At 32.4% G+C, this 27,104-nt stretch overlaps 1 protein-coding gene across 3 annotated transcripts in view; it reads left to right on the forward strand.

Annotated features, from left to right (window-relative positions):
- Positions 1–12,155, forward strand: part of sNPF (short neuropeptide F precursor) — a 306,882-nt gene extending 294,727 nt beyond the window's left edge. For 2 of the 3 annotated variants that reach the window (XM_075374874.1, XM_075374875.1), the window contains exon 4: positions 11,655–12,155. In XM_075374874.1, the coding sequence (XP_075230989.1) occupies positions 11,655–11,705 (51 nt within the window). In that variant the 3' untranslated portion in view covers positions 11,706–12,155. The remainder of the gene's footprint in view (positions 1–11,654) is intronic. The other variant, XM_075374873.1, reaches the window with a different exon arrangement.
- Positions 12,156–27,104: the final 14,949 nt, after the last annotated feature.

The following is a 27,104-nucleotide window of genomic DNA, read 5'->3' on the forward strand; positions in this document are numbered from 1 at the left end:
TAGAACTTGTACGTTGAGACTCTTGACTTCCAAATCATCCGATTTGGGAAGACGCGTTCACCACTAGGCCAACCCGGTGGCTCTACCTAGTAGTACTGCTTAGTTATACAGTGATAAGTTAGCGTTAAATATTTTTGTGAGCTTACCAGATTTGGGTATATACAAAAACTAGCCGCCCCTTCTAGCTAGAACCTGCACCCTCGGGACTCAGGCTCAGCCCAAGTGAATCCCGGAGCCAATTCAGGGGCTCGTCGGGGCCTCCCGGGCCAAGGGACCTATGGCCGTAGAGCTCGCTTCGCTCGCTATTACCAATTTGCTAGGGGGACGACCCCCTGGACAACCGCAGAGCTTGCTTCGGTCGACATTCCCATCTACCGAGAGGGCTCCACCCCCTGGACCCCCGCACTGTAGGTTATCCTCGTGGTTGTGAGAATAATACTGATAAATAATAATTATAATATTCAGGCTTTATAGAAACCTGAAAAAGAAAGAAAATTACAAATGATAGACTAATAGTAACTACGGTAACTAAAGTACACACAACTTTGACGATGAAAAATTATAATTTATTTATTTGCCGTGGTGGCAGAAATGTAACGATGAAGTAAAAAGTATTATCCTATTTTTTTCTTAATGAATATCTTTAATTCACGAATTCACCTTCCTTGTTGACGAAGAAATAATAAATATTTTATATACCCTTAACCTTTAAGGGAGCTAGGGCCTCGGTCGACGGCTTAAAACCTTCCCTGGGGTAACACGAATATATCCTAAAACTTTGAATGTAATCGGGTGGTCGAGTCTCGTGTGATGCGATAATAAACTAACAGGCAAACATATATATATATATATATATATATATACATTTCCGAATAACCGTGATCTGTTAGATCTAGAGTGTACCTGATACGTGCATAAGTTAGCCTTCAACCCTACTGACAAATACTCCACTTGAATTTTGAAAATCAGACGATTGTTTGCAGAGATATAAGAGCACACCATTGCGTCTCTCAAAACAGCTCCCCCCCCCCCCCCCGACAGCTGTTAGTTACCAGTTGATGGTGATTGGTCTAGTCACCCACGAGGTTCTCACACACCTCACCACTTCAGCCTAACACGTAGTCCCCGCGGGAAGCCCGTTATTATTAAACAGAAATTTTATAAATTTATTTTATATTATTTTATTTAACGTAAATTTAATTCTTTTATTTTGTTAATATTATTCTTATATCGATTCGAATCGTTCAGTTCATAGCCGGCTCGTGATCGAGACTCACAGTTAACAGTTCATTAATTAAATTCGTTAAAGTTTTTGCTTCAACCGTCAAATCTTCACTACTAAATTCATTTCTGTTTCTCGAGATGAAATATATCTAAAATCCTTCTCAGTTACGCCAATAAACACGGGTAAATATTTGGTTCTGATTGTTGGAGTAGTTTTTTTGTTATCCCGAACGATTAAAAACTCTCTTCCTTTTTATGTAATTATATATATATATATATATATATATGCGTGTATATGTGTTCCTTTTTTATATGTATTAGTGACGGTTAGAAGATAATATAAACTGTAAAGTATTTCAAGTTGAAAATATATTTAACTTTTAGCGGTAGTAAATTTACATCATAAACTCATTAGAATATTTCAAGAGAAATATTTTGCCTAAAGGGAAATACTATAGCGAGCATCAGGGTAAACGTCAGTGAAATGTAAAGAATAAGTTGAGACAAGCCGACTAGAACGAATCAAATGTGTTGAAAACGAAGTAAGTAGTGGAAAGGTAGAGTGAATAAAGCGTTACAAATGAAGAACCTCTTTTGTTATATAACTTAGTATAATAATATAATATGTTAAGCTGTTAAAACTTTATCTTTGATACGCAAGAATAACTGCGGTAAAGTTAATGATGATTATGGAGCCAAAAAGTCACGCGTTTCACGTAGTTCTAAGAAATCAATGCCGTCAAGAACAACAGATTACACCGGACAACTTACAGCTTTTTTTTATACAAATATTAAGTATCAAACACGCTTTGATGTTATCGATACGTGAAACGATAAGATCATTGAATTAATCGATATACGAGACGGATATAATACGTTATACCTCGATCATAATGTGATCCGTTTCTGCGTCTGAGGAGGAAGATCGTTTCATTAATCGATAGCTGTCAAGTGTTTTCTAAGTTTTATAAAACAAATAACGGTATCAAAATTATATTTTATAAAATTACATTTCTTATCGAATCATTTAAATCGTACATATAGCGTATAATTAATTATTTCAGTCGACTATAAATTAAAAGACGACGAGATTAAAGTTCATATTAATTAATTAAAATATAAATACACGAAGTAATGTTAAGGTAAGTACACGTTAAACATCGAGGATATTAAATATTTTTTAAAGACCCGGCAAAGGGTAGTAGCGTAACTTTCTTTCCCTTAGAGTTTTATTTTAAATACTCCTTAGATTTTTTTATTTAATGAATTAATTATGTAAAATTTAGAATTCAATTGCGAAACAAAAAAAAGCTGACAAAAAAGCGTGACAGGACTTTCCCGTCACGCGGCTAAGCCGTGTTCCGGGAAAGTCCTAAACCTGTGGACTGTTTCTGATGCACGGCTTACACGCACAACTTAATTAAAAATATTTACAATTTTATTTAAATATAATATATTGTTATTTATTTAATTTAAAAATTGTAACTAAAGCGCGCGCGCATACCGTATTTAATTCGCGCGGGTGTGGGGGTACTAGCGGCGACGGTCGGCACTAAATAAATTAATGTAATTTGAAAACCTACGTAGAACAAATTTCGCTTGTACGGTCGGAAGACCGGTGTAGCCGCGAGGCTTAACCCACCAGGTACCGAGTCAAGCGAGCGATCGGTTTCAAGATCGAGTCTTTTTTTACACTTTAAATATTATTCGTTAACTAAACTATAGAAATAGTTTAGATTATTTTACGGACGGGGTGCGTTTTTGCAGATGATATCTTTTTTTATATCGGTGTTCTTTGGTGATCGGGTTTCAATTACCTCACATCTCAGGAACGGTCGACCTGATAGTGTTCAAGACTACACTTCATTTACATTCTTACGTATCATCCTCTGAAATAATACCTTACGGTGGCTCCAGAGCCGAAATAGAAAAAAGAAAAGAAAGATATCTTTTTTGCAAACATTATTTTCTAATCGGTAACAAATTCGCCTAAGAAAAATACGGCCTTAATTAGGCGAAATCTTAAGATACTGAGGGTGACTTTCCTCTACAGCCTCATCCCCCAGTTGAATATTTAATGGCATCAATGTCCCTCACATAGAAGTAATCTGACAAAGTTTGTTCAAAATCGATCCAGTAGTTATCGATTTATAAGGTGATTTAGAGGCAAACACCGAACACACAGACGTACATTCGTGAGTGTGATGTGACACCTGGAAAATTTCCATCCTGTTGTTTGGGTTCTTTAGGTGTGAAAACGTTAAGGTCCGGTGAAAACCGCAACGCCCAAATCGGACCGATTTCATTACATTCCCTTCTAGTGCTATAGCGCTATCTAGACGAGAAAGTAAAAGATAAAAATTTTCAGTAAAAAAAATTTTAGTCGATTTATTCTTTTTGACCAAATGACAGTTTTCCTTTTAAAATTGTGCGGTATAACTCTGAAAAAAAATCAAAGTTCCTAATAAAAAATGTGGGTTACGGTTTATTCTGACCCCCTAAAGGGAAGACCACCCGTCTTGTGATGATATTAAAAGCTATATCCTTTTTAAGGAAGATCATTTTTCTAATTTAGGACTACATTTTTCATACCTATTGACGTCAAATAATTATATGACTGCTCATTTTTGTGTTTTAAAAACATTTTTCTGATTCTTTGAGGGAACATAAAAGATGAGATCATATTTTAGACGGCATTATCGTAAGAATAATAAATATTTAACTGCGTTCTATTGTTGAGAAAATATTTAAATGTATACATACGAACCCGCGCACGCGCCACACATACACTTACAAAAATGTGATTCTGCAGTTTATTAATAAGTTTTATTTACGGATTAAGATTTAAGTTTTTACTTAAGTTATTATATTTATCGATACGTTTTAAATTTAAATTTACTTATAACAATAAAATAATTTATTTTCACGAATTATTAAATATTTGTTAAGCTTGCCCAGTAAGAAAGAAAACTTTACATTTTACTACATGCAGCAGGATGTTTTTCAGATGAAATGTGTGCGTTTCCACGGGCGCTTGTTTAACGTAATGAAATCTTATCTTCATCGTAACGATAAATGTTTTCGATACGAGATAATTATTAAGAGTAATTCTTTTGTAACTGAACCGGATGTTCTTTATTTCTTTTAAATTTCTACTCGATATTATAGCAAAATAAAATAACAATGAAAGTTTGACTTTTTTATAAGTAAATATTTACGTTAAAATTAAACAGGAAGTACGCTAAATAAATTTATCTAACGTTAAATTTAATTTTTATATATTTTAATTAATTTAAATTTTACGTTTGAGTTTACTAATTATTTTGTTATTAAAATAATAAGGAAGCCAAACGAGTTAAAAAAACTATTCGATATTTTTTCTGTAAAACAAAAAAAAAATAGTCGTGAAATTTGAAAAGAATGCGATACGATTTGACAAAGGATTAAGTAAAGTAATAGTATACGACAAAAGAACGTTACATTAATGCCTGTCATCTGACGTCCTCAAAAGATTTGTAAAGACGCGTACACATAAACAAAAAGTACGGAGATGAAAGTCTGTTGTTAGAATTGAAACGTTTGCTTTTTTTTTATAAATTTTTTTTGACACGGTAGTATATACATTTCTGTTGTATTTTTAAAATTATCATTTCTCTTTTCTCCTTTAGCTACTTCATCAAGACGAAACAAATACGCCGCTAATGTTTAACGTACAGCAGTAGTATATATAAAAACGTATGTATCTTTTTGAACTTTGATAACGGGCGATGCGATTTTTTTTACGTTTCTACAATCTCAAAACAATGTAATGCATGTATTTATTAATTGTATCGTACAAAGGTAAAAAACTGTAGATTTAACAAAGCACGTTTACATATTTTTCACTGATTATAATCGACGTTAAAATTGTAGATAAACCTACTTACTTTTCCGAGTATATAGGATGTATTGGGAGGCGTTGGCCGTACTTAAGGGATCGATTCAAGACGACAAAATAAAACAAAAATTTTCCTGCGGATAAATGTCTTTTCAGTATTCATTTTCCTTCGGTTCACCATTTTTTTTCGTGAAACATATATAGTTTATCTTTAAAAAAAAGGATCGCTTTTAGATAATTTTAGATCTATTTAGGATATCTACGATAGCTAGTCATAACCTTTATTATTATTATTTTTTTTTTTTCGTTAACCTCCGAGTCCACAGTTAAGCATTACTTCAGAGGATGAGATGAATGATTTGTAGCGTGTGTGGAAATGCCATGCCTGACCGGGATTCGAACCCTTTATTATTATGGCGATTCAAGTTACAAGATACCCGAGGATTCTCACTTACTACAAAACGAACAACGATCGCAGCTGTTTATTGAGAATCAAGCGCTCAAACTACCGTACCAAATTTCATAATTGCAAATTAAACTGTTTCTGAAATATAAAGCAGTTATAGATCAACATGCAGACATGCGTATTCATACAAACACGGACTCTTGCGAGCGCATACGTTTGAGTATTTTGAGGATATTAAAGTATTAAAAAACATTTAAATGTTTTTTTTTAGACACCGATCGCTGTAGTAACACATAGAATAGTTAATTTGTGGTTAGTTTTCTAGCTCTCCCGTGCCCCATTCTTTCATTGTGCGGCTTCCTTTTTTCTTCCGACCATCTTAGGTTAGCGCATTCATTATTCTCCTTCTGGATCCCTTTTTCTGGAATTTTGTAGCGTGTGAAAAATGAATTCTAAGATTTTTCTTAAAAATACCCTTCTGTATTTTAAATCAGTCACGTTTATATTTGCTACCTTTAGGTTTTCTTTAATTTGCTCGTACCATTTAACGTTCTTCTTGTCACCATTAGACTTGTCAAAAATTCTTTTCGTAAGCCTGTTTGAATTTTAAATATTTCGAAATTTTTTTTTTTGCTATCTAATTCTTTTCGTACATGCTATAACAGAAACAGACATATTTTATTTCTCATTATGAGAAATAATTTGAGTCTGGCGTAAGCTCTAAGCCATATCGGCAAGCACCCATTCAATACAATACAAATACATTAACAATGAAAAATACTAAAACAGAACAAAATATAATTATAATTAAATCAAAATAGAAAGTTAAAAATTAATATCTATTACTAAATTTATTATAAAAAAAAAAAAAACAAAACAATGTAGTTTACTACTAAGTTTATAATAAAAATATTATTAACTATGAAAAATATTTAGTGGCGTCGTAAAAATATATATTTCAATCGTACAAAATATTAAAGAATTTAATCGTTCGTTGCTTTAAGATTAACAAATATTCTAAATATTTATAGTTTCAGAGGCTAGTCATCGAAATACTTTTTTCTTAAACAAATTATAATTTGTCGTATATTTTATTTCTTTTGGTAATATATTATATATAAACTGGGAACAACAACTTTCAATGACTTTCTACCGTATAAGTTAAAGTTATTATATTTAGAAACAACAAATAGATCATTTTTACCTGGTTTGATGAATAATTTTTTTTTGTTTTAAATCCGTTACTTATGGAACATACCAAGTGTGTAAATAAAGTAATCAGACTGGTTCAGAAAAACATTTTATTTACAGTCCATTATCACCTTCCAGACAGTTCCCTTGGGAAGCGACGCAACGCTTCAAACGCTTTTCCCACTTTTCATAGCAGTGTTGGAAGTCAGAAGACGGAATTTCCTTCAGATGGTCGGTTACATTTTTTAAAATGTTTTCTACTATTCCAAAATGGTGTCCTTTGAGGTGTTTTTTTAAGTCGGAACAGGAAAAAGTCGTAGGGACTCAAGTCGGGTGAATAAGGTGATTGAGGAACTACAGTAATGTTTTTCTTTGTCAAAAACTAATTAATTGATAATGCAGTGTGACAAGGTGCATTGTGATGATGCAGCATCCAGTTGTCTTACGCGGGCAACACTTTTGCCGCAGTCTTTCAAGAATTTGTCGGTAAACATATTGATTTACAGTCTGTCCTGTAGGCAATAACTCCTTATGGACAACGCCATTACTATCGAAGAAACGAATTAGCGCGGTTTTTATTCGCTCATTTTTGCTTTTTTTGGAACGTGGTGAGTTTGAAGTGTGCCACTCCTTGCTCTGTCGTTTTGTTTCTGGGTCGTACTCAAATATTCAAGATTCATCACCGGTAATAGCATTTTTTAGAAAATCAGGATCGGTTTCACTTCGCTCTAGAAGATCGCAGCACGCTTTCACTCGGTTGTTTTCTGTTCAACAGTGAGATTTTTTGGGACCAATTTTGCACAAAAATTTTCACGTCTAATTTGTTTGTCAAAATTTGATAGACTGTGGTACGGTTCAAATTCAGTTGTTCTGCGATCATTCAGACAGTTAATCGCCGGTCGTACTGTATCAAGTCTCTGACTCGTGAGACCGTTTCATAAAAGAGTTAAAATCTTCCTAAAGAAGCGATTCAACTTACGAGCAGCCAACATTACTATGTCATCCGCATACATGAAGACTCTACAGTATTTTAGTTCGCGGTAGACTTTATGTATATCGAGAACAATATCGGTTCTAAATAACTTCCTTGACGTACCGCCACATCAATTTCAACAGGATCACTAACGCCAATCTTTACAACAGTTGGGAAAGTAAAAATATTTGACTTGATTACGAAAAAAGCGCTAATAAATTAAAAAGAAAGCCTTAAAATAAAATTGAAGAAGAGAGAAAGAAAGAGAGAGGAGTAGAATATTACTAAAAATGGAAATATACAACCGAAGAGAAACGTATTAGAATTTTTGTAATTCGATTCTGGAAACGGTGAATTAGGAGAATAACATGGTAATTTGATCCTTACAAGTTTTAAAATGCGTATTAAACAATAAAAACGATGAATATATATTACTTAATTTACTAACGTTTCCCTTTTGTTAAAAATCGTATAACATTTTTCAAAAGCTTTATTAAATCTTTCTTATAACCGTTTAATTTTATTTATACCTTCCTCTTTTTTTTGTATATCTACAAAAATACTAACATATTGACGTCAGCACTGTTCGCCGGTTACCGAATGACTTAGTGTTATTACGAAACGCTTCCTTTTTAAAATAGCCTACCGCGAAGTAAATAAGTCGATTTTTTATTTTTTTACGGTCGGGATATTATATTTCCCTTATTATTTTTTTCAAATTACCCTTCTCGATAACTTAAATAGCTTTCCGTCTTTGAAAAGCAAAAATAAAAATCTAACTCCTATATCTGTAGTTCTTGTTTCTTCCAGTATTTAAAATACACATATACGCATGCGCATATCTCTGTATTTGTATCGTCAAAAGATTACTGAAATATCTCTATTTTACTTAAATGTTATGTAATTAAAAGTTTTTATATTTCCTTCCTTCTTTCCTTCTTTCCAATTTCTGTCGTAACTATTTTATTTTTGCAACTACACACTTTTGCTATCGCCTATAAAACTTATTAATACATTCCTGAGAACCATTAATTAAAAAGATATCTTCTATATATATATTTTTTCTTTCTTTCATTATTCGATCGTCTAAAGTACTATTTATATAATCATGTTATCGTTCAATTATAATAAAATATGGCTTTTCCTATAAAACATAATTCAAAATTATTAGTAATTTAAAAATTAACATGGCCGTCAATTTAAATTAAAAAACATACAACCAACACGTTTTTAAAATTATTTTTATTATCAAGATAATTAAAAATTGTTTACCAAATTTCAATAAAAGGTGTTTTTAACATAAGAATTTATTTATATACCAGCTGCAGGGCGTGCCGTAGGCACACCTCCGCAGCTAGGCCCTCCAGGCAGATTGCCCTGGCGGGCGGCGTCTCGGAATGGGATTATTAGGTGTCCAAAATTGATTTCCTATTGTGTAAAAATATTTTTTTTTTCATTTTGAATGATGAAAATTCACGTAACTAAAGTTAAATTAGAAATTTATCTCTAGAAATTGTCACTAACGAATCGGGACTCTCCGTTAGTGATAAGTATATTCAGCTGCCTACGTTTTGATTATAATTCATTATTTTATGAAGAAAAACAATCCTAAAAATAAATAAAAAATATGTAAAATAGTTTTTTTTTAAATACCAGTAATAAATTAAACGCACTAAAACGTAAAAAATAGATTTAGGACGGTCCTAAAATTAGTTTTTACCTTTAAGTGCGTTTAATTTAAGAGTGAGATTTTAAAATTTTTTTTACATGTTCTTTATTTTCTAATTTTGAGTGCATTTAACATAAGAGTGGTTTTTAAAAAAAATTATACGCTTTATTCTCTACATTTTAGTCTTCATAGGTTTATACCTTACAGCTACGCACAGGTTTGAGCGTATTTAGCGAAAGATCGGATCGGTACGTTTTACGGCGGGTAAGTGCAATCAAAACATAGGGCTAAACGATTTAATGTCCGGATAACAAAGAACCGGTCGATCGAGAGCGTATCTGATACGTTAAACAGTTACAACTCACTGTCATCAGCCAGGCCTCGGTCGGGATGCCACCGATGTAAATGACACGGCAGACATATGCTTCAGTAAAATACAAATCAAATTTCGCCTTCACGTAGGTCTCAAACGGACGTCTTTACATCCGACCTAACATGATTCCCTCAAACTAACTGACCCAAAACGCGGAAGCGCGAACCCCGCGCCTAGTCCAGACCGACAGCAACGTTCGTGACTGTGAATGCCTCAGAAAATTAACGAGTTTAAAGTTAAATCAGTGCTACACTCGTACCGATCAAAATTATGTTTTACGCAACAAAGAAATTCAGACCTACCCAAATAAATAGACAAAATTAGGCCACCTAACAAAGGGAACGTAATCTCATTTCGGTCCGCGCAGGAGCCGGAGACAAACCCCGCATCCCCAGCCGGTTCCATCATGGAATCTCGCGCGGCATTACCAAGTCACGATCAGGACCGCCACCGGCGAATTCTTTTTTATTGTGCGTAGTTTACAAAAAAATTGCACGGCGGGTATTAAAATGAAACACCCGGTATTTATATATCGGCGTGTGTTTTTCTATACACAATCTATTTTTACTTCCTTGTACGAAGTAAAGGAAGTGCTGAGATCTCGAAAAATTTCGGTTTTCAGATTTCAAAGGAAATAACCATTTTAACCATCCCTGAATCCATTTTGACTAGTTTTGGCGTGACGTCTGTACGTACGTACGTACGTATGCACCTCGCATTAAAATTAGAGGGTCTAAAGACGACCTCCGGTAAAGCCCCTCAGGGCACGGAACGGAGGGGGTGGTGTGGCGACTGGTAACGTCACAAGGTGGGTGTCTTCCCCCTACGGAGTCGGGATGACCTTGGATTTTATCTTGAACTTGACCTTTTCCGTTATTTCGAGGTAGACAGGATTCTTTCAAATGGAATGACAATTTTTGACCCTCACAAATGAAATGAGCGGAAAATATTACACTGTCCTTGAAAAACACACATATGACCTTGGAAAATACGATAACTTCTGAAATTTCTTGAACGATAACTTCTGATTACTGATCACTGATACCGTTTGATTTTGCAACAATCGGTTAAGGAAGCGGGAAGGTGCGGTTACCTTGAGTCTCGTATCTAAACAAAGAGTACAATAATTTTTCTTTTTACTTCAACGATCTGCTTTTATTTTTTCTCCTGAGTAGTAACGGTTGAGGGCGAAGCCCTCTGTAGTCAAAACCACCAGTTTCTTTATTTATAATTTGTATTTTGTAACACTGTTCTGACCAATATTTTTCCACGGCTTCTGTTTGTTTTTCCAGGTAAATGCAAAAACAGTTGCTTTTTGTTGATCTGAGGGGAATAACAAACTTTTTCCATTTTCCTTAATTAATTTCCTCATATTTTTAATTCATTAGGAAAATATATTAAAAATTAAAAAACACGACGGCCAAAAGAAGCATTACGCTATAATGTAGTATAATTACTAATATAGGATAATTAAAGAGCATACGGCTGACAATTTTGTATACAGTATAATTTTTTTCAAAATTTTAAATATATATATATATATATATATATTTATTTATTTATTAGCCTATGACACTCCCGGTACTTAAGGATTCCAACACAGGGTCGTATATCTAAATCGGTTCGGCCGTTGAGCTGCTACGGTGGAACACACGTACAGACACCCTAAATACATTACACTCCTTTTCAGCTGTTGTGCAAAAGATAGAACTGTAAGACCTTTCATCCGGCGGTGCCGGGTTCGAATCCCAGTCAAGCGTGGCATTTTTCACAAACTGCAAAATTCATTTACCGTTCAGCTAGTAATTGTAAGAGGGTGTAAGCCTGTTGTTACTGTGTAAATAAATAAAATTAATTGTTTTATGTCGTTTCCTTTGCGTATTAGTTTAAAAAAATAAATAATTTGATTCCATATTGATTCTTTTTTACTTTCTGTTACAGGGAGAACACAGTTTGGATCACGCTTTGACTGATAATTTGGGTGAAAACTAAATTAAAAGTATTTTCAACCGAATATATATATTTCAAATATGAATATAAATAATTAAGTCCATTATTTTATTAAAATACTTATTTATCTAGTACGAGTATATCAAGAAAAATAATTTGTGAACATTTATCAGTATTATATTATATATAATTTATAAAAATAAATATTGTAAAGAAGCGATAGTTTTATATTTGTTTTTCTATTACTTCTTCAAAATATAATGAAATTAATTCGGTTTTTACTGCTCATTATACATTTAAGTTGCACTTAAAATAATATGTTGTGGTGTATTGTTTCCTTTTTTTGTTATAACTGTTAAAAGAGTAATAAATATAAAATTTATTATTCCCTATTTGTAGAATTATATATGTTTTACTACAGTAAGTAATTATGTTATTTTTTAATAATTGCTATGAATATTAAAATTGTATTAAGTTAATAAATTTTAGCCGTATTTCATCGTATGTGTTTCATTTTTTCTTTAAGAATCCTTATTCCCTTAAATATTTTTAACTTAATCTTCCCCGGGTAAAATAGAGAATTATCTACTTTACAAAAATGTAAGTGCTATTATTACTTAATACAACTACGTTATTGTAAACATTGGCTTACGCTTCTAACCCCTATAACCGACACGAATGTGTTTTACGATGAAGTTCTGGTAATAGCCAATAGAGGTCACTAAATTGTATTGTCTGTAAAGAGGAAAAGTCGGATTGTAAACAATAATACGAGAGGTAGCAACTTTTTTTTTTTTAAACCGATATCCTTAGTCTTGGAACAAATTAATTTTTTTAATTTAAACAGTGTTGTAAACGAAATGCGACGTCTCTGTGGAAAAAAAACAACTTTGTAAGTAATAAATTTCACTGATAATTAAAAAAAAGGAAAAGTTACTGTCAGATAACCAAACTTGTTCGTCATTTTTTATTATATAGGTTACTACTGAGATAGATAAATAAGGCTATTAAATGATATTAATATTCAACATTTTTTATTCTCATAAACATAGAAATGGATACTATTATATAATTAAAGCAGTTCAACCATAAATACATATGTAAGATTCAAAAGCTACTTCTCCAGTTTACGAACCTTAGGGAGGGGGGGATAGAAGGGTTTCTGCTCTAGCCATTGGTGTTGCTTCTTCTTGAATGTCTTGGGTGCCTCTTTCAAGTCATCTGGCAAATTTTTGAAGTATATTAATCCCTTGTAAGTTTGCCTCTTGGAATAGAAGCACAGGTGATGTGATGACAGCACATAGTTTAGTGAGTTACATGTGTTGCGGTTATGGGCATCTCTGAACCTTGTTTTTTCTGTGGAGATGGTGCATAGTAAAACATCACTGATACATATGCCAGGCTGCCAACTTTCCCGGCAGTCAAGGCCTGGCAGGCATCTGAGTACTTCCTTTTGTTCAATCATGACCCTCTCAATATGAATGCTAGCCGCTCCTCCCCAAAACCTATTGCATATCTTAGGTATGACTTGAGTAAAGCTAATTAGTCAGTTCTAGAGTATTAGTACTGCCTATTTGCTTGATTCTGTAAATAACATACAGTCAAATGCTGGTATTTTTACAGAGTTGATCTATATGAGGCTTCCATGTTAGCCCCCTGTCAATGATTATGTCCAGATATTTTGGTTGTCTTCCTTCTTGTAGTCTGATAGTCTTTCCTCATCCTTTCCTTGCAGATACCTACATACTTTTTACTTGTTTAAAACTAGGTCATTTTTCAGTACAGTATGTTTTACCTACATGTAGGCTGCTTGCGAATAAGTATTTTGTTGTGCTGTTTTCTTGTTACCTGATGTTAATACTGTTTACTGGCGTACATGTGACACAGACTTTGCAAGCAGTGTGGTAGGTTGTTTGTGAAAAGAGGACTGATCGAAGTAAAGAGCCAATTTGACTTTAAGTAGCATTCTAAACAGAACACCCAGTAAACACTGGGTGTTTCAGTTCTATGAGCAGCCTCCTATCACCAAGGTGGTTAAAGTATTAAATCAGTTAGCTGCTTCCCCTATGAATTCAAGTCTCCTCATTTTGTTTATCAGTAGGCCATAATCCAGGCAGTGAAAGACCTTGCTAAGGTTCAGAAACACTTATTACTACTTGTAACATTGCATCCTTATTCAATCTTGTCTATGATGTACTCTATAAGCTGAGTGATTGCAGTTGATGTTGACCTACTTAAAAATCCATGTTGTTGATCAGTAAACAAGTTGTTTTTCCTAGAAGGTCTAGAAGTCTTGTCAGAACTATTTCTTCCACTATATTGGAGCAGGTAACATTGGACAGTAGCTATTGCATTTATAGTCGGGCCCTTTTGTATTTAGAATATACTTTTGAAACTTTTAGTTGTGTTGGGAAGAGACTATGCTTGAAAGATCTGTTTACTATAACTGTCAGTGATATTATGATTTCTTCTCTGCAACTTTTTGTCATCTTTGTGGAGATATTGTTCACACCAGCAGAAGTCTTAGGCGTGAAGCTATTTATAATTTTTCATACTTCTCCTCGGATGGTGGGTTGCAGGTGTAGATGATGCCTGCCAGTAAGCAGTTGGTTTTGCCTGACCTGGAGTTGGCCTGGTGCTATAGATCCTTGGTTTACATCCCTCAAAGTCCTGTCAGCAGTTTTAGTAAAAAACATGTTTGAGTGATTTGCTACTGCTTCAGGGTCTGTATGCAGTGCTCCTCCTGTCTGGAGGATGAGTACACTGGATGAGTGCTACTGGAAGGCAAACCAGTAGTTTGCCTTCCATTCTCTATTTACAATAGTCCACAATGCTTTGGACTTGTGTGCTTCTTCTGTTTGTTCCTTTCATACTTTTTTCAGCTTTGAGTCATACACTTTTTTTTACTTTCTCTTTTGTCTTCTGCACTATATGTATACTACTCTTGTTCTCGTACCTGGATGTATGTACATCTTAACAGAAGCCTCACTTCCTTGTTCCAGTCGTTCTTTATAGAATCTTTCACCCTGAGAGCTCAGTCTAGTATTTCTGATATTGCTACGCCGCTGTATAGATTAGCACTTGACGGCCAGTATGTTTCAAGTACTAGGTATATTTTTTTAGTTTTATTTCAAACAGGGCCACTTCACATATGAGGTTGGAGTTGGCTTTGCTAGTTTTTATTAGTTTAATATTAATTTTGAAGGTTATTTTTAGCAACACCTGCAACTCCACCTTCATTATGTGGTGTTGCCTGGCAATCCATCAATAAGTCTGTAGCCTTCCATTTGTGTGTTAATAAGGTTTACTTTCAAGAATCCATGTTCAATAATTGTGAGCAAGTCTGATTTTGTAGCTTTTAGAAAGTGTGACAGTCTATCAAGTTGTTTTGTAGCCTGTCGATGTTTGATGAGCCAAGACTAGCACTCTATCACTGACAGAAAAGGCTTGTTGAGTTTCCATTAAACACAGAGAAAGTATATTGAGTTTCCATTAATCACATAGAAGGTGCAATATTCAACTGACACTAAAATTTTGCAAATGGAAATTCCTTTCCAGCCTTTTTCAGTCTATTGAAAAATGCCTTTTTCAATACTTTCAGTAATACTGAAAGCACTGAAAAGCCTTTTTCGGTAGTTTTGAAAAACAATGAAATAGTTAACTTAGAGAAAAATCTCATTCATACAAAAAATCAAAAGAATACTCATTGCTAAGAGAATTCACTCCTTCTCAACAGGGGAATATATACTTGACAGACAATAAAGTAATAATAATTGCAGAGAAATGTTCTTATAATTATTATCAACTTGGGAATTAATGATTTGTCATGTATTATTGACAGTTACTTTGCACAGTCTAAGGTTTTTCTTTTTTCCCACGCTTGTTTATTTATTTTTCTTAATTTTATAAATCTTTAGACAATTATGCATTATTGATTCACCATCACAAAATATCCCTCAATCTTTTTAATACAGTTATCCCATAGAAGTGTTTCATGGAAGAGCAGAGAACTGGAACTTTTATTCTATACTTAATATCTAATTCAGAATACTATCTTATCTTCTATTAAGAAGATAACTTAGGGAAGTGAATGAAATACAACTTAATTAAAATTGTGTATACTAAATAAAACAGACTATGAAGAGTGAGGTTCAAGGAGTGATTCACCTCAAAAATGAAAAAAAATAAATTTGATGCTAAATTCCAGAAGAAATTTGTCATGGTTATCTACCAAATGTTATGAGTGGAGGTAAAATTGGAAAATAATGTTGATTGCTGTTTATTTGACAGATAATAATTTGTAAATATAATCTAGTAAAACTTTTGTTTGCAATATTTTAACTGACATTTCCATTAATAAAGCGTAAGTCAAACTTAAGATTATAAAATTACGGTAAAATTCTTTCCCTACTATTTTTGAAATTAGCAATGGGTTCTCTTAGAAATGTAATATTACCGCTGTGCCTTGGCCAAATACTGTTTCCTAAGTAAACTAAAATTGACTTAATTGATTCTGATATTTATCAAATTCACAGCTGAACGACACATCAAGAGTATCCAATCTGCCTTGCTAATGTATTTATTTAATGATGAATTTTATGGCATTCACATTGCCCTTTTTAAATGGATACGATTATATTCTATCGCATTGCAGTTCATTAAGTGCTCATCATACCTATACAGTAGATATCATATAAATTTGGACATATTTATGTCTGTCTCTAGATACAGTAACAGCAACCAACATAACAGGGTTATCTAAGTTTCTTGCCACATAGGAGTCCAGGGCAATGATCGATCTGATGCAGCCTTAATCCTCTTCATGATCCTTAAGCCCCTGCTCAGTACTGAGAATACTATCATTTTTTTTAACTATACATTTCTTTTCGAACTGCTGCTAAAGGCTATTCTGCACAGAGGCTGTTCTGGACAACATTTTATTAGTTGTCACCAATAGGCTGTCTTGTTAAATTGGTGTTGCGTTGCTTTTTAGGTTCTCTATGTGAAACAATCATTGTAAGGAAGTTTCATCTGCAAGTTTCATCACAGGAGAATGCTATACATTCTCTTTAATATGTATATATATATATATATATATTCTTTAATATATTATATTACATATTCTTTAATATATATATTCTCTTTAATATATGAGTGCATATCCTTGTATACCTCCATATCCACATATACTCCATATCCTCCAGATCCATGTATACCCATACATCTTATTTAAAGATATGAATCAAAATCATGAATGATTTCTTGTTACCATTTTCACATGATACAACTGTCAATTTCCAGGGTTAATTATTAAAAGGACATTCTAGATTAGCAATTCAAACATTTTTTCACTTTATATAGCTTTACCATCTAACATTAAAATTTAGTAAAGCTGTTCATTCTGTTTCTGGGAAAATGAAATGTCGCTAATAAAATGTAGTAAAACCTCTTAAATAGATCATACCAATTTTTGTTCAACCAAAGCTGTGACATAAATAGAAGGACGGTTAAGGTTATGAATGCTCCTTTCTTTACTTAACAGTGTTACTAAACACCTAATAAAATGAATTAATCGTTTATCAATCTATTTTAGCAAATGACACATTTACTTTATTGTGGAATAAATACCTCATTCATAGGTCATATGTATATTACATGCAAATATATTTTTTTATATACCGTCAGTCCATCTTTAATGTAATTAGTCAGTGTACTCATTTCAGGTTCATTAAATTTGATCCAAATTCCTTGCACAACTCATTCTATATTCTTCTTTTATTGGCCTCACAGTGCAGCTTTCATTTAAAAAGGATTTTACATATTTAAACAAGTTTGTGGTCTACATTTGTGATTATCATCTGTAGTTTTACCTGTAGAAATTTTATCTTCCTTTAAAAGCATTTTAGATTGTTTTCAAAACTCTGAAAATCTATGTCAGTGAAATGTCATGCCTGTTTTTTTATTGGTTTTATGCTCAATTTTTTTTAATTTACATTGAAGATATGATAAGAGTACATTAGAAGAAAGAGAAGAAAAAAGTATAGAAGGTAAGATGCAAAAGTTTGCTGATAATATGGTAATTCCAGCTGATGGTAAATACGTGTTTGAAATGTGTATTTACTGATGGTACACGCTTCAAACACAGCCCTATGAAGCCCTGGAGGAAGGAATAAAATAGTAAGGAATGAAAATGAATACATAAATTAAAGAAATAGAAGTAAATAACAAAGAGGATTTAAAGGTAATGAAAAGTGAAAAGAAAAACATGAAAGGTAAAAAAATTACAGATATTTGCATACTGTGGTGACAAAGAACTGGAAGAGCACAAAGGAAGGACAGCAGTGACAAAGGAAGTTGTTAGCCAAATTCAATTACAATCCAGGCCCTCTCCCCCTTCCTCATTGTAAGATTGAGGCTTTTGAGATGTGGATGGAGAAAACAAGATGGACTGTTGAAGTGAGGAATGAGGAGCAAAGAACATGAAAGAACACTTTAATAGTTTTGAAGAAACACAAAAGGAAAGAAAACCGGTTAAAACATACGGTTAGAGAAAGTGAAATCTTGAAAAGTGCATTGGAAGGGTCAGTAGAAGAAGAAAGGAAATGAGAAGTAGAAGAATTAAGTTAATAGATGAGGTGAAGATTGGAAATTACAAGATGACAAAGGAGAGGATGACAAAGGCTTGAGAAATAAATGGATGGGAACAGCGGCGGCATAAGGAACTTGCCATCACACAGAACAGTAGTTGATGATGATAATTATGCGACTAATGATTCAGAAGTTGAACAACAGATGTGAGGGACCCAATTCTTATTTTGGTACTCAACTTTAGAACAAAATATAGTTATAATATTTTTTAACTAGCGGAGTCAAACCTTGTTGATATTTAACCTCAAATCCCTACACATATAACAAAAGTTATCTGGATAATTTACACACTCCTTGACATATTTATTCACTAACACAAGATACTTGACACAATAACTGTAAATCACGAAATATAATGACACCACAGTACATGCACACACAACAAATGTTTAAACAATACTGAGGCTGTTAATTGTATGATTTAGAAGACTATCAGTGCTGACATGTCAGATAGTAAATGAATAATCATGCTTACATAGCTACTGCTTTCATAATGTTGTTTTTGTACCCCACCCTCTATTAGAATTCATTTAGGATATCCCTTATTTCAGTTATTTCTAAAAAACTATGTAGAATTCTGCAAAAGCAATACTTCAAAAATGTTATCACTCAAAAACTGTCTTATCACTCAAAACTTCTGACTACATTTTGAATTCATTATAAAAAGTTACATTAGGAACACATTAAGATTTTCATGTACCAAAAACTCTACTATTGGTTTTATTATTACATAAACAATAAGAAAATGTTTAATTTTTATTTTTTAATTATTCTGCTTCAAGAAGAAAAATGTTCAAAGTAGTGCCTGTATAAGAAATAAGTACTAAATCAAAGAATTCATCTGTATTCTCAACCTTGTGAGGATTTACAAGGAAACTACCTTGTTCCTTTATCCACTATACTCAGCATTCCATTGCATAAATGTTAGACTAAACTTTTTATTTGAAAATTCTATTTGGATTAACCTATAAGACTTTCAGTATATTACTCTCTTTAAAATTTTTATCTAATTTTGTTAGTTCTATAGTCATCAGACTTTACATATATTTTATAATTATTGAATGCAAAAGTAATGAAAGTGTTAATTTTTACTCAAAATTAAACGTAAGCGGTTGGAAAAGTAAATTAATGTCAGATATAACAAAAGAAAAGAGATAAAGGTAACAGATATGGATGAATAAAGAAGCATTAATTCAAATGATCAAAAGAAGCAGTGTAAAATTAAATGTAATAAGATCCAGAAGATAAAAGAAGTTGCAAATAATTAAATAAAATATGCTGATATCTATGCATTACAAAATGAAGCAATACATTTTCAAAAGGGGGAGGTTTATTCTGTTTAAAGGATATGTGTTGACTATTTTTAATATATGCACTTAATATTATTTTTTTCATTATTTTCATTGATTTGTTTAAATTTCAGATGAAATGTTTTTTATAATGGTTATGATTAATAATTAACATGGTAGATTACACTGGGGAACAAAAAAGAATTTTTTTTGTCTCAGGGACAAAAATATGTGATTCTGATACTATTTTTTCTCCTGAATTCAAAATAATATCAGTTTTCCCCATCACGCAAGGTTTCAGAGTTTCCAAGACACAAGTTTTCCAAGAGACAGGTATCTATAATTCCAAACATTTTAATACTTTCTGCATTCTTAACTACACAATATTCAAATATTTGACTCACCTAGAAAGTAAGAAATGACGATTTTCTGCTATATTTTGCCTGTGGAGCATCCCTCTTGATGGTCCAACAATAATCGGCCAGCATATTAGGATTCTATTTGCCTTGAAATAGCTGAAATTTCTTTTCCATAGCTGAAATCTCCTAATGAAAGTATTTCCCATGCTTACCACTATCACTCACTGCACCAAGATTTTCTGGGAAGAAATTAAGGTGTGAGTACAGGAAGTGTACTTTTAAGGACATATTACAACCTAAATTTTTATAAGATCATTGATAATATCACGGTAATTTTCCCCCTTTGATTTCCCAAAAAACTTTGAGTAACATTTTTGAATGCTTGCCAAGCTGCTTTCTCCAGCGGATTCAGTAGTTCCGGATTCATGCATTAGTAATTGTATTTGTGGACCCACAAATATTTCTCCTTTAATTATTGCAAAGAAACCAGGGGTATTGTTCATGGACTTGACAAAATTCTTCATTAATCCTAGTTTGATATGTAATGGAGGTAGATACACATTTTTAGAATTACACAATGGGTCATGTTTCACATTTTTCTGTTCAGGAATGAGTGATTCGTGTTTAGGCCATTCTTTTCTAGTGAAATGGCTTTTTTCTATCCCTCCTACCCCATTCACACAAAAAAGCAGTACTTTGCGTAACCAAGCTGTTCACCAAGAATAAGTGACATTACCTTCAAATCACTACAAATATTCCATTCATACATTGCATATTGAAGCTTTTTCAATATAAATTTAAAGTTTTCATATGTTTCTTTTATAGTAGCAAAGTGAGCCACAGGTGATGTACTGCTGGGAATTTATTGCCATTATGCAGAAGCACAGCTTTTAAACTAACTTTAGAGGAATTGATGAACAAGCACCATTCTGTTGGGTTATATTCATTGCAAAGTGTCTCCATAAGAGAAGAAGTGTCACTACAAAACACTAAGCCATTTTCTTCAGAAAAATAGTCTTTAAATTCAGAAAGAACACTTTTAAATATTACGATAAGTACATATCTTTATATTCTTTTAAAGAAGATTTATTATTCCATCCTTTTAGCCAGGAAGCAAGGAAGCATTTCAGACTGTTTTTTCGGATAACTTTAAATCTTGTATGAGATCGTTAAGATTTTATTGATTCAGTAAATGAGGCTCAGATAAACTACTACTTTGTTCAAAAGTTGTATCACCAGAATCTGTTTCTTTTTCTTCCTTACTTCCATCAGACTCTGAGCTCTCTTCATCTAATACCTCATATTCTGGCGGCGTTGGTATGGGCAATTATTCACAGTGTGGAATTGGTCTCATTGCAGATTGCAAGTTAGGGTACACCACTGTATGTTTTGATTTTGACGTAATCCCTTTAACATTTGTTAAGCAGAAATAACAATCAGAAGAGTGATCTTACTATTCCCTCCAAATCATAGGAATAGCAAATGACATGTGGCATGTGCCATGTGCCATTTTTCCATGCAGCGAGAAGCCTAAAACACGATAAACAACAGATATGTGGGGTCCAGGCCCTTCTTTAGTCCCCGACTTTACACCCAAAATAAAGTTCATAACACTTTTTTACTAATGGAGTAAGCTTTCACCTTTGGGATTTGAGCGTCACTTCACCACACACATAAAAAAAATTATTAGGATAATTTAAACAAGCTCTAGGCATTTTGTAACTAACGACTAATTAAAAGAAATAAAGATGTAAATACATAATAAAAAATAATTCAGACACACAAATCATTCACAATGACATGTTCACTGGTTCACTACTATCTCACAACCGGCATGGTTCTGATGAATGTGTACTACACTAGATCACATTTGTACATGTCTATACACATCTGAACCTGTACAACAGTAGCAACGCTATCCTTTGATTTAGCTCATTTGGTTCCATCATATCTACAATGCTCTAGGAGCTTTTACTTGACAATGGACAAATGGATGAAAAAACATTTTAAAGCATTTAAAAAAATTAAAATAACAAAAAACTGTGAGTGATGGAGAAATTCCAAATACATATTTGAAAACATAATAAAAAACTACATTAAGTACACATGTTGGTACTTATGAGACAAAACCCACGTTGACCATTATTATTTTAGAGATTTTAATGTTTGATTATTCTATTGTTACTGAAATTTTTATTGTAAATCTTAATTTAAAATATTGTTTACTTGTATTGTTGTTTCAATGTATAAGCAAATTACAAAAATGAAAAAGATAATTAAAGAGCAAAACATACATAATACTCATAAAATGAAATAAAAACTGGATACTATCCAGTTTTTTTCATTTTATTTCAACACAAATACTGAATGGGTGCTACATTAAATATAATGATAGAAATAATTAAATATAATTTTACTCAAAAGCAGTTTTTTAGCTAATTAATAAAACAATACATTAAAGAATATTAACATTACATAATAATACTGATTATTTCATGAAAAAGATGACAATAAATAAGTGTAATTATATTTGTAACATAAATAATAAAAAAAATTGCAAACCTACATTATTTTTAAATGTTAAAGTAGAGCTCATTTTTTATAAAACTTAAGGATATTAAGTTATTATTACTATTATTATTATTATTATTATTATTATTATTATTATTATTATTATTTCTTACAGTATCATTAATTTAGTGTTTATTTATGTGTTAGGTTTTATTATTGCTATTTGTACTTGTGTGTGTCTGCAGACAGTGGTCGTAAAGAGACTTAGATAAAAAGGAAGATAATCAAATATTGAAGTATAATATGACTAGTGGCTAAAAAATATCCCATTTACGATGAAAAATAAAATTATTTTTCTATTTGCTGCAGATGGACAACCAACTGACTAATTTAACACTTTATGTGATACATTTCTTGAGAATATTTGTAATGACTCTAATAGATACGGTTCACAAACTGCCTCCAAAAGCCAAAAATCTTGTATAATAAAGTTTAAAGAATCAACAGTAGATGAACTTAAAAGATTTAAGAGTTCATCTTTGCATACTCTCTCTTTTCTGTTTAGCCTCTGGAACCACCGTAATGTATTACTTCAGAAGATAAAGGACGATATGTATGAATGTGAATGAGATGCAGTCTTGTACAGTCTCATGTCGACCACTCCTGAGAAGTGTAGTTATTGAAACTCAACCACCAAAGAACACCGGTATCCACGATCTAGTATTCAAATCGGAATTCAAAGTAACTAACTACCTTAATTAGGATTTGAACCTTAGAACTCTCAACTTCGAAATCAGCTGATTTGCGATGTTAACTGCTAGACCAGTCCGGTGGGCTTATTATTTTTGCATACTGGAACAACAAGAATTAACCATCTTCAATATGTTGCATCATTTATTTAATGGGCAATGCTTTCTCAAGTGTACGAGTTGTGATCGATTTCTTTTAATTATGAGATATCTACATTTCATAAAAAATCATCTTGGTGGTAAAAATATCACAGATCATCTTTATAAAGCAAGGCCACTCACTTTAACAATAAAATGCTCAAGATTTACTCTTCTACCAAAGAACATGCTATGAGGACGGTTGGTGATATCAAATATATAAAAAACAAAAAAACTCTATAAAAAATGATGGTGCGTTGGTTTGTTTGTTTATTTTTGTTTATATGTGCTCGCATTTTTATTTTAGCTGCTGTTGGCACAGAGTGGAACAATGATGATGTGCCAAATGGCTGCACACGGCTCCCTCCACGATTCTCTCCTGCTGGATGCAGTTCATTGTCAATTAATTTACAGATTGTTTAATTTAATTTCTAAGCGTAGATTATATTTATTTATATTTTATATTTGAATTTTTATTTATTTATTAATTTCATTTATTTTATTTAATTAATAAAAGAAAGGGCTTTAGAAAGGACTTTATTTATCAGTAAAAAAAGGTATTTCTTTTTAGCAAGAGAGTCATTTGTACACAGCCACTTAGAGCATCATGCAGTCTCCTCTGCACCAATCACATGGTCTGCTCTGCGGCAATAGCAGCTGTTGGACTGGCAACTAACACAATCTCACACACAAGACTAAATGAGCAAGACGGCGTCCCTAAGCCAACTCCCTGTTATCAATATGGCTAGTGTTAAACGTTATATTTCTATTAAATTCTATATCTACTTACTCCTTAAGCGTATTTTAAATATAAAAACACCAAACTGTTCAGAAAAATATTAAAATATTTCTTGCATTCTTAAAACATTTCTTTTGTTAAAAAATTTCTTAAAATATTTTTGTAAAATACTTAATATTATACACGAACAGAGCCCCTTGGCTACAGTCCAGTGAGGGAAGCAAGCCTGACCGGCTAGTACAGGATTAAAATGTATTCCCTCTCAGAACGTAACTGCCTAAAAATAAGACTCGCTATTTATAGTGGAAAATATTATCTTTTGTTGGTGAAGGATCATACAAAAAAAGTGGTCATGTATTTTTTATAAAATTGAATCGATTATGGTAATTTGTCTATTGGATAGCTTCTACAACAGCCTCAGTCTTGCGTTCTCATTACTACAAAAGGAACATATTGCACTGGTATAATGCGAACTGATAGAAAATTTATATTTTCAATAAAATATAAATTTTATATTTTATAGAAAATAGACATGAACTGATGCTCCTTAAGAAGAGCAGATCATGTGAAAATAAAATTATGATTGGCAATTCCAAGTATAAGAGTATATATCGGCTGAACATGAAAATGTTGTGGTCACATTAGTTAATAAACAGCCACAGAAACTATTTCTAATATAGAAATATAACACATATATGAAAGGTATGAATTGTGGAGATTAATTGCTTTCTTATTATCCGTGCGAATATAAAACTCTTAGATGATGTAGATCTGAAAATATAATTTAGCCCTCATTAAACCTCATGTTATATGTTCAAGTGCAAAAAGGTACAAAATAATACTTTTAGGTTACTAAGTAAATTTGTTTTGTAAAAACTAAAAGAAGGATGTTATTGACAATGTCATCTCAGCTCCATCAATGAAGCCGTATAATTGAGCCCCAAAAAGAAATTTTTGATATAATTCAATTTGTTTCAAAGTAAGACATTTTAATTTTCAAATAAAAATAAAAGCATTGTGAACATTGTTAATAATGTTAATAATCTCTTTCATTGAAAGAGATTCTTAATAACGTTTTAATAGAGAAAATTACTTTAAACTTATTCCTGTACTGTGTTACAATTTGGTATTTATAGCATTCCATTAGATAGTGAAAAATTAAATTTTTACTGAAATTCATAGTAGTATCAATAGAAAGGATACTTCTGATTCAAGGCTCCACTGCAAATAGGTTTTATGACTGACATTAAGTCTATACATAGATAAATCTAGAAGAGATAGACAAATTACGTGAACCAGGTAGATTGAAATGCAAGATTTAGTAAATATTGCCAGATAAAAAAATTAACATGAAATGAAAAAAGAATATTTTAAGTAAAATAAAAAGACAGAACCAAATAAGGTAAAAAATTGTAGATGAAAAAAATATGATACAATCAAAGATATAATTTAATTGTTGTTAATAATTTACTATTGAATAAATATGAAAATCAGTGATTCAAAATTTAAAACAGGCCCAAGATATGGTGATGGTCTTTCCTCTATACTGTTCAACCTAGTACTAGATAAAAAAATAAAAACATTTTGGAATGTTAACAAAACTGCTTTTAGAATTAGGGCAGGGAAAGTAAACATTTACTTTACAAATCTCCTTTTCTAAAACAGAAATAATGACAATTTCTAAAATGAAAACAAGGAATTTATACAAACAAAATTTGGAAAAATTAAATACACAGATAATTTTAAATATCTAGGCAAAATAATAACCTCAAATGGTTCATGTAAGAAGGCATTTGAAAACAGAAAAACAGTTTAATTTAAATGTCAAGAAAAGATTTTTGAAAGTGTATGTTTGGAGTGTCGCTTTATATGGAAGTGAAACTTGGACAATCGGAGTATCTGAGAAGAAAAGATTAGAAGCTTTTGAAATGCGGTGCTATAGGAGAATGTTAAAAATCAGACGGGTGGATAAAGTGACAAATGAAGAGGTATTGCGGCAAATAGAAGAAGAAAGAAACATTTGGAAAAATATAGTTAAAAGAAGAGACAGACTTATTGGCCACATACTAAGGCATCCTGGAATAGTCGCTTTAATATTGGAAGGACAGGTATAAGGAAAAAATTGTGTAGGCAGGCCAAGTTTGGAATATGTAAAACAAATTGTTAGGGATGTAGGATGTAGAGGGTATACTGAAATGAAACGACTAGCACTAGATAAGGAATCTTGGAGAGCTGCATCAAACCAGTCAAATGACTGAAGACAAAAAAAAATATATATATATATACTTGCTAGATATATTTACATACTAGATATATTAGATAAGATATATACTAGATATAATTTACCTTATCTATGAAGATAAATCTTATCTATCTTATTTATGAGATATGTCTCACCAACTGCATTTAATTCGGTATTCACAGTTATTCCGTATACTTGACCAACTAGCCAAACGGCGGGGTGCAGAGAGGAACTGTGCTGGTAATTAGAAATGTGATCAAGCACACTCATCTCCCACCATTCAGAATCAACTACATCCTGACTTCAGTTGGGTTGACAGATTGACTTGGCCATAGGCTCTCTGCAACCTACTGACCTCCTCACCATGTGGTCTCAAATGAGATGTTGAGTATTTTCATTACTAGGGTCGCCGCTTCATTTCAGGGAGTGCCTGGAATTCAAAGCACATCCACCAGAGATCTAAATTAATAACTACCTGAAGTAGAGTAATAAAGAAGTGTGACTCAGTACTTTCCCTGGCTTGAACTGACCTACTCTTGGATTTCTTTGTTAGGTTGGGAGTTGGCCCTCTATACCCTGACATCAGAAACAGTCTTGACTTTATTTCCAATCATTCTGAAGTGATACTGACTCTTGAGGATAAAAGCCATGTGAAATAGGAAATCCCCTTTTATTAAGCCCACAATAGTAAGACTGGGATTCTTACCAATTCTGGATTGAGAAGAGAGTGGGTGTTCCTTTGAAGTATATAGATGAAATTGATGAC

This window comes from Lycorma delicatula, chromosome 9 (genome assembly GCF_047948215.1).
Source record: "Lycorma delicatula isolate Av1 chromosome 9, ASM4794821v1, whole genome shotgun sequence".
Classification (NCBI taxonomy): domain Eukaryota; kingdom Metazoa; phylum Arthropoda; class Insecta; order Hemiptera; family Fulgoridae; genus Lycorma; species Lycorma delicatula.